Raw genomic sequence first — 13,289 nt, forward strand, 5'->3', positions numbered from 1 at the left:
AAAACAAAACAATAAAAGTCACTGTTTGTTTTTAAGAGGATTGCACCCAGCTGTTTTCTTTTTCACTAAGATAGATCAAGAGAAAATGGGTTTACTTTAAGGGATTCTTAAATTAGCCCAGAATTAGCACAAAGACTGTCTAAATTCATATAAATCAAAACACAACACTTAGAGAGCAAATGTGATATGTCCCCTCTTGAATATATAAACTGTGATACTCAATCAAAAAGATGTAATTTTGGAAATTAAAATGTTTACATACCAAATCTTCTGGCCCTTTGGTTTTCCTGAAACATTTAAAAGTCCCATGGGTTAATGTTAGATAGGGGTATGAGATGTGTTAGTTTTTAACTTACAAATTGTATTGATATTCCCTGGCATTAAATGTTTGATGGAAAGATTGAACTGCTTAAGATAAAATCTTTGGAATGGAATGGTAGTCATCTTGAGGGTAAGGTGGCAGGGAGGGAAGAGAAAAAGGAAAAAAAAGTAAATCACATGATAACTATATTATATACTTTAAAAGAATAGCAAGATGTACTAATAGATTTGCTGTTACAGGTATAATAATCCCTTTCTCCTATTCTATAGTTTGTTTTATTTCTTTTCTTTAAAGGCGAGAAAATAAGACTTTATTAAATGTCTACCCTGTCCCAGGCACTGTGCTAATTACTTTACAAATATTTCAGTTGATTCTTGGTTTATTTATTTTATATTATTACAATAATCTTGTTGTGAGATTAAACATAAACCCCCCTCTCCCCCAAAAAGATGAGAAACCTTAAGAATAGTGAGAGAGGGAAAAATGTACTTCAGTCTGTGTTCAGATTCTAATGGCTCTGTCTCTGGGATGAATTGCTTTCTTTATTGTGAGTCACCAAAGAAGTTGTTTCAATATTTTTCCCACAGTTGCTATTACTAGCTGTATTTCCCTCCACACTATCCCTTCCCACTCTCATTTATTCTATTCTATTCTATTCTCTCTCTCTCTCTCTCTCCTTTCACCTTGTCCCTGTTCAAAAGTGTGTGTATCTGAGTACCTTCTCCCACAATCTTCACTCTCTTCTATCACCTATCTCCCCGCCCCATTCCCACTTATTCCATCTGTTTCCTCTCATTTTTCTCAAGGGTAAGATAGATTTATATACCCTATTAAGTGTGTTTGTTATTTCCTCTCTCAGCCATTTCTGATGAGAATGAAGGCTCATTCATTCCCCCACTCTTCCCCTGTTCCACTCCATCAAAAAAGTTTTTTCTTGACTCCTATGTGAATTATCTTAGCCCCTTCTTTCTCTCCTTTCCCTTCCTCCCAGTACTTTCCTTTATCACCCATTGACTCCATTTTTTCACTATATTATACCATTGTATTCAGCTCTTTCCTGTGCCTTTTCTATTTATGCTTCTTCTAACTGCTCTTATAAATGAGAAAGTTCATATGAGTTATCAGTATCTTCTTTCCATGCAGGAATACAAGCAGTTCAGCATCATTAAGTACCTTATAACTAATGCTTCTCATCTACCCCTTCTATGATTCACCAGAGTCCTGTACTTGGAGATCAAACTTTCTGTTCAGCTCTGGCTCTTTCAATAAGAAAGTCTGAAAGTCCAATGTTTCATTGAAAGTCCATCTTTTCCCCTGAAAGAGGGTTTTGCTTGGTAGTTGATTCTCAGTTGTAAACCAAGATCTTTTGCCTTCTGGAATATCTCATTCTAATCCCTACAGGCCCTTAATGTAGATGCTGCCAGATCCTGTATAATCTTGACTATGGATCCTCTGTAGTTGAATTGTTTGTTTCTGGCAGCTTTTAGAATTTTTTCTTTGATTTAGGAGTTTTGGAATTTGGCTATAATATTCCTGGAAGTTTTTCTTTTGGGAACTTTCAGGAGGTGACCGGTGAATTCCCTCAATTTCTATTTTACCCTCTGCTTCTAGGATCTTAGGGCAATTTTGCTGTATTATTCCTTGATAAATGAAGTCTAGGCTCTTTTCCTGGTTTTGAATTTCAGGTAGCTCAATAATTTTTAAATAATCTCTCTTGGATCTGTTTTTGATGTTGGTTGTTTTTCCAATGAGATATTTCACATTTTCTTCTAATTTTTGCTTTTTTTTTGAATAGTTTTATTTCTTCTTGATTTCTTTCTAAGTTATCAGCTTCCTTTAGTTCCATTCTACATTTGAAGGAGTAATTTTCTTCAGAGAGCTTTTTTATCTTCTTTTCCAGCTAGCCCAATTCTTCTGTTTAAGGCATTCTTCTCCTAATTTGCCCTTTGTGTTTTTTTCCATTTATCCTAAACAGGTTTTTAACATATTATTTTCTTCAGTATTTTTTTGTATGTCTTTCACCAAGCTGCTGATTTGGTTTTCATGATTTATCTGCATCACTCTCATTTCTCCTCCCAATTTTTCTCTACTTCCCTTAATTGCTTTTCAAAGTCTTTTTTGAACTCATTTATAACCTGTATCCATTTTCTATTTCTCTTGGAGATTTTAGGTACAGAAGCTTCGATTTTGTCACTTCTGAAACTTCCATGGAACCAAAGAAATTTTCTATGGTCAGATTCTTCTTTTTCTGTTATTTGCTCATTTCCTCAACCATGACTATACCACACTTACAAGTCTTTTGGGGCTTTGGGGATAACCCACAGGGACCTTAATTCCTCCAAGGTCTTATGAGAGGTGTTGACTGCTCTCTTGCCTATTCTTTGGTGTGCTGATGACCACAGGCATTCCCCTCTGCCTGGAGCTGTGAGGAGAGTCCCTGCTCAGCTATGGTAGTGTGGGAGTCCAAACTACAACCTGGATTTGGATGTGGGAAAACATCTGATTCCTGCCCCAGGGATAGCAGAGAGACCTCTGACCCCATTACCATCTGTGGGCTGTGCTCTGGAGTTACAGGCTGGCTTCTCCAATTCCTGCTGCAGGTTTTCACTGCAGGGTTTCCTCTGAGGCCAGGGCTCGTTCTGCACTCACTCTGGTGTGGCAGAATTCTCTCAGAGTCCCTTCAAGCTGTTCCCAGTGATCCCTGGGCCAGCAGGTCTGGAAACTGCCCCCTCTGCCATGGACCCAGGCACCCCCAGGGATCTAGGTTCTCATCCTGGCTGTGCTGCACTGTGACTGTGACTGCAGCTGAGCTCACAGTGGCTTTTCACAATCCCAAGTTCTGGTGAAACAGACCTTTCCCATGGAACTTCCAAGTTGTCTTGTACTGGGAAATTGTATCAATCAGTCTTTCTGTGGGTTCTGTCCCTCTAAACTTTGGCGAGAATATCATAATTTGATGGCTTTTGAAGTTTTGGGGGAATGAGTTTTTGGGAATTCCTGCCTTCACACTGTCATCTTGGCCCTGCTCCCCTGTTGTTTTCTTAAGTTCAGAGTAAAGCAAATAATTTTTTAAAAAGCACTTAATAAACTCTTGCTATGTGCCAAGTAATGAGGGTATGAATAGAAAAGAAGCTCTAAAAAATGGAGGTAACTGACAAAGAGTATTTAGTTCAGTTCACAGCAGATGGAAAGGTCAGATGGTACTTAGGGAGATTCAGAGAAGGAGGGTAACAGGGCTGAAGGCAATTCCCTGCAGACCTTGGGAGGCAAAAATATGGATCAGCCTCTGGTGTCTGCTTAAAAATTGGCAATGGAGCAATAAGGGATCAAGGGAGGAAAATGATCCCTAGCTCCCCGGTAAGATGATGCTGGTCTGGAGTCTGTTGGCAAACTAGGTCTATTATTGATGTAAAACTAGAGGAGTCATTATTCATTCATTCACTGATTCATATTTATAAAGTACTGACTATGCAGAAGTGATGATCATACCTGATGGCATAATGGATTGGATGAGAAACTACCTTGGAGAACTCTGCCTCACTTGAAACATCAGAGACCAGATTAATCCTTAACTAACACAACTCAGCTTTTCCCCCCAATTAACACTGTGTGGTGTTACAGACCACCAGAGGGTGTTTTTTAAGTTTTTTTATGAACAATATACACAGAGGAATTAGGATCTTTATTTTTACAATGTTTTATGACTCATCAGAATTTCAACAGACTACTTTATTGTTGCCTTTTGAAAACAGCATAAATTGCTATTTTTTCTCAGGACTTCGAGAATAGATTTCAAGATTTTAGAAAAGACCAATTCCATTTCAGTATATTTGCAACACCACTCTCAGTTGACATCTACAGGTCATCAACTGAAACTTAAAAATAGAAGGTAGAATTGCAATCAGATATGTAACTTAAAGGAAAATGTATTCAAGTGACTTTATTGGACTTTTATAAGTTGTAATCACCTGAATAAAAATAACTAGCATTTCAAAACACGCCCTGTTCGTGTCTTTTTGGGACATATGTATATTTGTGAGTAACACATGAAATATACAAAAAGTAAAAATAGAACAAATTTCTGATGAGCATCTTAAAAATATTCTTCGCCTTGCTACAACCTTTATCAAACCAGATTTAAATGCACTGTATCAAAAAAAGCAATGTTCACATTAAGTGAACATTGATCTGTCCTTGTTTTTTATTTAAAAAGGAAAATTTTTATTGCTATACTTTATTATGTTTTATTTTATCTTACTATATTTTATTACATGATTACATTTTATTGTTATTTTCAATAGCAATATGAATTATATTGTAATTATAAATAAATATTAAATTCTATATGCAAAATTGACAGTTTTTGTTGAGTGATGTGGCCCAGAAGTGCTAAAAGGTTGGACACCCCTATGCTAGGTGAAGAGTGAAAAGTAAGTCTAAGAAGTGACAAGGGAAAGTGTCAAGGGTGAAGGATGAATTGGGAAGCACAATCATAGAGAGAGGGTAGCAATAGGAAAGTTCTAACAGTACATCTGAAGTAAAGAGGTAGAGACTTGTAAATACCATCTTAGTTAACATCTCATTGTACAATCTTGACCAAGTGATTTATTTAAAACCCTTTTCTACAAAATGAGAGAGAAAACTGAATATGAAGGCCCCTTCCAATTTCTTGACTTCCTAGCTATAATGAAGATAAGAATACAATGAATAGGGGTGGCTAGGTGGTGCAGTAGATAAAGCACAGGCCCTGCAGTCAGGAGTACCTGGGTTCAAATCCCATCTCAGACACTTGATAATTACATAGCTGTGTGGCCTTGGGCAAGCCACTTAACCCCATTTGCCTTGCAAAAACAAAACAAAAAAAGAATTTAATGAATAATTCTGACCAGTTACTCACTAGTTGCATTACCCTGGGTAAGTCACTTCACCCTTTTTGCCTCAGTTTCCTCATCTGTAAAATGACCTGGAAAAGGAGATGGCAAAACCACTTCAAAATCTTTGCTAAGAAAACCTTAAATGAGGTCATGAAGAGTCAGAGATTATTGGGAAATGACTGAACAGCAGCTATTATTATAACTATCATTTATGTAACAATTTAAATGCTGCAAAGCATTTTACATATACCCTTGGTGGTAGGTGGAAAAAATTATCCCCATTTAACAGATAAGGACATGGAGGCAGATAGGGTTAATTGACTGATCCAAGGTCATACTGCTAGTACTTATTTAAGGCAAGATTCGAACTAAAGTTTTCCTGACCCTACTAGCAGCCAAGACTTACAGTGGTTCTGCAGAAGCTTCTCTAGGGAATCACGCCACTGTAGAGCCTCTTCTGGTGAAGGCCTAAAGTCAAAGGAAGAGAAGAAAATAAGAAATTAAGACCATAAGTAGAGTGTTACACAAGTATGATGTTGATCAAACAAGGGGCCAGGTAGCAGAAGGGGGACAGGTTATTCTTCCCCTTGTAGAGTTGGCTTTGTGCTAATGTCCCTCACAGAGTCTCCCTGGTGGTCTTGGACATCTCTGTGTCACGGCTAGCCCAGTTTGAGTTTTCTTCCCTGAGTCCTTGGGAAACTGTACCTGGTGTTTCCTGTGTATCACTCCACAATCTCTATCCCAGAATCATAGGATATTAAAACTGGAAGGGACATTACAGCTCATCTGATCCAACCTTCTGATTTTGCCAAAGGAAAAATGGAGGCCCAGAAAAGACACCTGACTTGCTTGAGGCCACACCACTATGGATGTGAACTACCTCTAACCATGACAATGTTCTACATAAAGCTAGCACCAACTTGCTTCACCCAACTGTCCCGCTCTGGGGATGAAAGCTTGCATTTTTCCTCTTTTTGACTGGTTTTATCAGAGCACGTGTTGCCTCCACAAGTGAAGATCACATCCCTTCCAAAAAAGGGGACCATTTGTGACAGCTGGCCTCCTGATATTGATCTTTGCAGAGCTTAACTGAGCTGGCCCTGGAGCAACAACTCTGTCACCTAAAATTTACCAGTTTGATGGAACCTGCCAAGTAGAATGGTCCTAGTCTATTGAGAGAGCTGCTGCTTCTAGTAACTGTCTTGTTCTCCCACATAAGGGACACAGGACTCTCTGGAGTCTTCTTTTCAGAGATAGAAAGGCAAGGAGCAGAGAGAAAGGATTGCTTGTCTTAGTTCTGGCTCCAGTAGCTTCAACCATCAAATGAGATAACAATTTTAAATTGCTTAACACAGTGCCTCCACAAAGTAGATGTTTAATAAGTCCTTCCTCTCTTCCTCCTCCTCCTCCTTCTTCTTCTTCTCCTTTTCTTCCTTCATTCCTTTCTTTCTTCTCCTCTTCTTCTTCTTCTTCCTCATTTCTTCCTTTCTTCCTTCCTTCCTCCCTTCCTTCCTCCCTTCCTCACTCCTTCCTTCTTCTTTTCTTTTCCTCCTTCCTCCCTTCATTCATTTCTTTTCTTCTTTCCTTTCTTTGCCCCTTTTCTTCATTCCTTGAAATGAGGAGAGATAGTAATAGCACCAACCTTACAGTATTGTTGTGAGGGTCAATATAAATGCTAACTTTAACACTTGATAAAAGTCAAAACAGCTGGTGATAACCCAAGATGCAATGGATAACTTCGACATCTTCAATGTGTGACTAAACTCTGAGGGCTTCACAGCATCTGCTTCAGCTGCCTTCATGGCCATTGGAACAAAATGTTCTCATCCACTCATTCTACTGGAGAAATCATTACATACTTGGGTAGACTCCCCCCCCCCCCACAACTGATGGGTTTAAAGTCTGAGTTAGTCCATCTGTTTCAATAGTTTATCAGGGTTTAGCCAGTACAGTTTCTCAGACCAGGTGAGAGTTGAGTGCTAAATGGACACCAAAGGTGAATGAGCAGTCCTAAAAGTTACCTCAGTTTGATAGGGAATTGACAAGGATTTAGACCAGGGGTCAAATAATAAAGCTACCATTTATGTAGCACTTTAAGATCTGAAAAAAATTACAAATATCATCTCATTTGATCCTCACCAACCTTCTGGGAGGTAAGTGCTCTTATAGTCTTCATTCTGTAGATGAGAAAACCAAGCAGACAGTTTAAATTGTATGCCCAAGGTCACACAGTTAGTATCTGAGACAGGATTTGAACTCAGGTCAATTCCAGATCCAACCCTCTCATCCAAAGATATTTATAAAACTTTAAATGAAGAGAGGATCCTGGGAGATGATGGGAAAGGAAATGGTCTGGATGTGGCAATGAGGAGAAATTAATATGCCTCCTTTCTTTTTCTTGATGACATTAAAGGCTTGAAAGAAGGGGTACTAAAAAAGGAAGAGGTACTTAAAAAGGGAGATTAACCTTGAATGAATGGGCAGTTAGGTAAATGGGGTATTGGTCCTAGAACAGGAGGATCTGTGTTCAGTTGTTTGATGCCAGGTAAGTCACTTAATTTTGTTTGCACCCCCTCTCAAAAAAATAAAAGAAATTGAATACAATGTCTTCTGTGGAAAGTCACATTTCTGTGAACACAAGAAGGAAATCAAGTGAAATGAAGAGATTCAGTGCAAAATATGATCTTACAAATGGTACTCGAGGGGCGATCACATGGTGCAGTGGATAGAGCACCGGTCTTAGAATCAGGAGTACCTATGTTCATATCCGCCTCAGACACTTAATAATTACCTAGCTGTGTGGCCTTGGGCAAGCCACTTAATCCCATTGCCTTACAAAAACCAAACCTAAAGAAAGACAAATTGTACTTGAAAATTATTTGATGAATGGATGGTTAGGTTAGCAGAGGTAGTATTCATTAAAACTTTTTTTTTTGCCAGGCAGTGGGGTTAAGTGGCTTGCCCAAGGCCACACAGCTAGGCAATTATTAAGTGTCTGAGGCTGGATTTGAGCTCAGGTACTCCTGACTTCAGGGCTGGTGCTCTATCCACTGCGCCACCTAGCCACCCCTTCATTAAAACTTTCTAACAGATATCAAAGCTCCCCTGCTTAGAGGAAAAGGAATGGACTAGAGACCTTACTGAGCTCCCTTCAAACCTCCAGAAAGTTTAGTTTTGTGAATATTCTCGCCAAGCAGAAGTATATTCATTGTCTGCTCCCTCGCCTCCAGTTAATAGTAAAAGATATCAGTAAAGGGCTATCACATGAACAGGGACACTGGGCTTGAGTGTGTTACCATATCCAATTTGTCTCTAATGGGCTTTGGGAAACTAGGTTAATGGTCAATAATGGCAGCACATCACAGTCAAAATTAAATCCCTGAAAGGGACGTCTGCAAAGTCTGCCTGGGGTTTAAATTAGCCCAGATGGATTCAAAGACATAAAGTCAAACAGTATTCATCTCCCACTGGGCAAGACCCTGAAAACAAGTCCAGGAAGGAGCCAAGTTCATTTTATCTCAATTCTCTGAACTTCAGTTCCCTCATTAAGTCAAGGCTTTGGAAATAAAAGAGATACAGATCAAAGTGACCAGTAAACACCCTGGTTTCAGAAGTCATTGTGGACACAAATTCTTGAGGTGGCAAATGGAATAGAGAAGGTCTAATGGAGGTTGGTGGAAAGTGACTGGCCAGGAATGTCTATAATGACATAATGAATTTTTAAAAAGGTAAAATAAAAGCATTTTATAGGTAGTCATTCATAGATGATCCAAAAACACGATGTTTGCTTATTATTTCAGCAGTTACCATCAAGGCATTTATCAGAGCTGTTGGCAAGACACCAAAAAGGCAAAATTGAAAAATTGAAGTGCATTTTACTCATTGGCACATTTTGTTCTCTTCCCACTCCCTCTCAGTGATTGAAACCACTTGCAACCAATTTAATAGTCAAAAAATATTCTTGGACACCTATTTCTTGCCCAGTACCCATCTAACTTTGTTGAGGAATACAAAATGAGAATAAGTATTATACTAAATTTCTATTTTTCTCTACTTATTTCTTCTTCAGATAGCTGTCAACATCCACTAAGGCAGACATCATGCCTAATGCTTCTTTGTACCCCCAATTTTCTTCATGCTGAACACTGATTTTGTTATTCAATTGTTTCAGCACTATCTGATGCTACATGACCCCATTTGAGATTTTATTTGGGATTTTCTTATATTTATTTAAAATACCGGATTTTATGATTTTTTTTTTCTCCAGCTCATTTTCTATATGAAGAAACTAAGTAGTGACATGGCCAGGGTCACATAGCTAGGAAGTATTTGAGGTTATATTAGATCTCAGATAGATGGGTCTTCCAAACTCTAGACTTGGCACTACCTAGCTTCCCACTAATTAAGTTTTAGGCAGGGGTTGCTAGGTGGCATAGTGGATAAAGCCCTGGCCCTGGAGTCAGGAGTACCTGGGTTCAAATCTGGTCTCAGACACTTAATAATGACCTAGCTGTGTGGCCTTGGGCAAGCCATTTAACCCCGTTTGCCTTGCAAAAACCTAAAAAAAAGTTTCAAGCACTCAAAAAAAGGATTTAGATGAGGGATATGACTAGAAGGGTCAAGAAACATTTAAAAGTGGTAATACATGAGGTGGACTTTATAGGAAAGGGTAAGTTTGGCTGAGAATAGAGATTATGGGAGACCTTTCAGGCAGAAAAAAAGAATGCTTGTGGGACTTATCTTCTTTTGTGAAGTATGGTTGATAAATGATTTAAATCTCATATTCTCTTCCTATCCTTCTTAATCTTCTGGTAGGTATTCTGGTGCAGGGAATGGTAAAAATAAAATTAAATGTATTTCTAAATAGGGATAAAGGAAAGAATATGAACTCTCAAATAACTCATAAAGCATGGAAAGAATCCCTTGAATGTTTTTATTATAAACTTAGATGGTGGCACCATTATAGAAGTCTGTTCATAATTTAATTTTCTTGTGATTCTTGACTCCATTTCCAAAGAAGAATGAGATTTCTAGGTGTTAGTCTTTGTTTAATTCACAAAATTAACATTTTCACATCTTTCATTATATTCCATTTGGTACTGCTGAGAATGTCTAACTTAGGTCTCCCAGTGGCTTCTCCAAAAAAAAAACAATCAAACAACTAACTTATAAGATGAGAATTTAGACAAAAACTACCAGTAAATTTGACAAGATGATCTATAAGGTCCTTCTAACTCTTAAAGTTCTATTGCTCATTCTCCAATTCCTCATTTCCTTTCCATTAATCAATAGGATACACCCATTTTTTTCAAGGCCATGAATGAAATAGGTAAACATGTTTCATGTAGTACAATTTGAGGCACTCAGAAAATCACTTTACCACCCAATCCCTAGAAAAATCTTTCTCAATGAGCTGTCATTGGCATACAAAATTGGAAAACTATATTTTGATTAATTTTATGAGTTTCTTATCATTTGAGGTGGGGGGGGACATACCTGATAGTAATATGGGCTTAAAAAAGAGAACCCAAGCAGTGAAGGTAGAAGTGAGATGGAAAGGGAAGAGGAAAAAAGGGAATAAGCATTTACAAAGATATTTTAATATACCAAATTCTGTGATAAGTATTTTATTAATAATTGATCATTTGAGGAAAGGGAAGAAGGAATAGCAAGGAAGAGACAGGGTACCCATTGGCCAGCTTCTCTGGTTCTAATCCTGAATTAACTATACTCAAATATTTCAAATCTTTTTTTCAAAATTAAAATTATAATTTAGATAAAAGTATAGATTATTGTATTAATAGTAATAATATCAAATAATATCAAATAATATCTGAACTAAGGACAGGGACAAATTCATTAATTCAACATACTTACTCAGTCCTCTCGAGGACATAACATAACCCAAGGTCTCTCCTTCAAGCACTTTTAAAACTTTTAGAAAACAAGCTTAGATACAGAGATATAAAAGCACATATGGACATACAAATATATATCTATAGGTATTTGTGTGTGCATACATAGCTATTTATTTTTTAAATTTATTTTTTTGGGTTTTTTGCAAGGCAATGGGGTTAAGTGACACAGGTTATTATATTATATTATAATATTAATATTGTATTGTATTATATTATATTATATTATGTCACATAGGCTATTATAAAATATCTGAGGTCAGATTTGAACTCAGCTCTTCCTGACTCCACAGCTGGTGTTCTATCCACTGCCCCACCTAGTTTTCCCTTATTTATTTACTTTTACACAAATATGTAGGTATGTAGTTATTTATACATATATGTAGTTACAGAAATATAAAATCTTTGAGGACAGAAAATTGTCTTTCTTCCTTGTATCTGTATCTCTAGAATTTATTACAGATCCTGGGACCTGCCAAATGCTTACTAGATATTTTGTCTTTCTGTCTATCTATCTATCTATCTACCTATCTATGTACCTAATGTTTTTAGCAGTGGGATTGGGCTAGAAAGGTAGGTTGGAGGTATATCATGCATAGCCTTGAATTATATACCAAGAAGTCTGAACTTTATCTCATAGGCAATGAGGAAATTTCAAAGGCTTTATGAACAAAGGAGTGGCATTGTTTAAGCTGTGCATTAGGAAGATGTGGTCATAGAATTTAGGATGGATTAGAGGCTGGTAGATCTTGTTGCAATAGATCATATCAGTAGAGGGATATAAATGATATGATATTGTAAAGGAGGAATAATAAGACTTACTGACCAATTAGATATTGGAGTCAGGAGAAAGCAGAAATGGAGCTAGTTTAGGGGAAAAGTTGGGTGATGAATTCAGCATTCTATTAGGTAAAGACAGGAGAGAATGCACAGTACCTCAGCAAGGTAATTGGATAACAGGATCATACAGATATAGAGTTGGAGAGAACATACATATTAGGAAAACATACAGGCAAAATATGTACAACTGGGAGCTGGAAAAGACTGGAATTTTGGAGGATCTAGGTTGGAAAAGGCAATTTTGAAATCACAATATAAAAATAATAACTGAAATTGAAAGTAGATGAGGAATTCAAAGATGGGAAGGAAGGACGAGAAAGGGAGAAATGAGTAGTAGGAGGTGGAAAAAGGAGAGGGGGAGTTGGGGAAAGAACTATTTTAGGAAATATATATGTGTGTATATATATATATATATATATATATATATATTTGAGAAGAAAAGGCATCAATAAAGTGATGCTTAAAGGGTGGATCTATGTGTAGAAGACTAAGGACAGAACAATAGTAAGAGAGACAGAGTCATAATTCCTTCTAGAAGAAAGAAGAGTAGTACTAAATAGTAAATGTTGAGGAAGATTTTTGAAATCAAGGAAGATAAAGAATGAGAGAAAGTCACTGTAGTTGATGATGAGGGGACCATCCTGAGGGAATAATTAGAATAGAAGAAAGGCATAAATAAGTGTGTGAGTGGTACTTGGAGGCCAAAATATAGATTACTTTTCAGCAAAAAAACGAAAGATAGATTGGTACCTCAACAAAGTAACAGGATAACAGGATTTTACAGAAAAAGAATTGGAAGGGACTTGAGGGATCCTTTTATCCATTTATCTCTCATTTTATTGAGGAACCAAGGACCAGAAAAATGAAACCATTTACCCAAGGTCACAGAAGTAAAAAAAAAAAAAAAGACAACATGGTAGAAAGGCAAGACGATTCAAAAGAAAAAGAATGCTACTTGTGCAGTCATGGGATTTGAATTAAAATCCTGGGCCACCTGAGTGACTGGAAATGATGAGGAATGCAATTTCTTCTCTGCACCTGTGAAATGAAAGAACGTTCTAAAGCCCTATCTAGTTCTAGATTTTAGCATCTAAGGACTAGAACTCAAGTCTTCTGAAAATCAAAGGAAAGGTTCTAGTATAGGAGGTCTGAGAATATTTGTCTCCAAAGGAGCCAAAGAAAACAGACTGAAGATGTAAGGATGAAGGGGTCATTGATGGCAGGATGTTTCAGAAGAGGTAGGAGCGGGTAGGACCAAGGATATAGGTGAGGGGCATAAGCCTTCAAGGTGAAAAGCAATACCCCAGTGAGAAGTAAGAAGATGGGAAGAATGGGTAA

The 13,289-nt window shown here is 37.4% G+C and overlaps 1 protein-coding gene across 1 annotated transcript in view; it reads right to left on the reverse strand.

The window, feature by feature from the left end:
• The window catches only part of LOC141511867 (regulator of G-protein signaling 5-like), a 30,926-nt gene that overhangs the window by 11,967 nt on the left and 5,670 nt on the right, over positions 1-13,289 (reverse strand). The window contains exon 2 of the mRNA XM_074220871.1: positions 5,566-5,664. Coding sequence (XP_074076972.1) covers positions 5,566-5,664 — 99 coding nt within the window. The remainder of the gene's footprint in view (positions 1-5,565; positions 5,665-13,289) is intronic.

Source organism: Macrotis lagotis, chromosome 2 (assembly GCF_037893015.1).
Source record: "Macrotis lagotis isolate mMagLag1 chromosome 2, bilby.v1.9.chrom.fasta, whole genome shotgun sequence".
In the NCBI taxonomy this organism is placed as follows: Eukaryota; Metazoa; Chordata; class Mammalia; order Peramelemorphia; family Peramelidae; genus Macrotis; species Macrotis lagotis.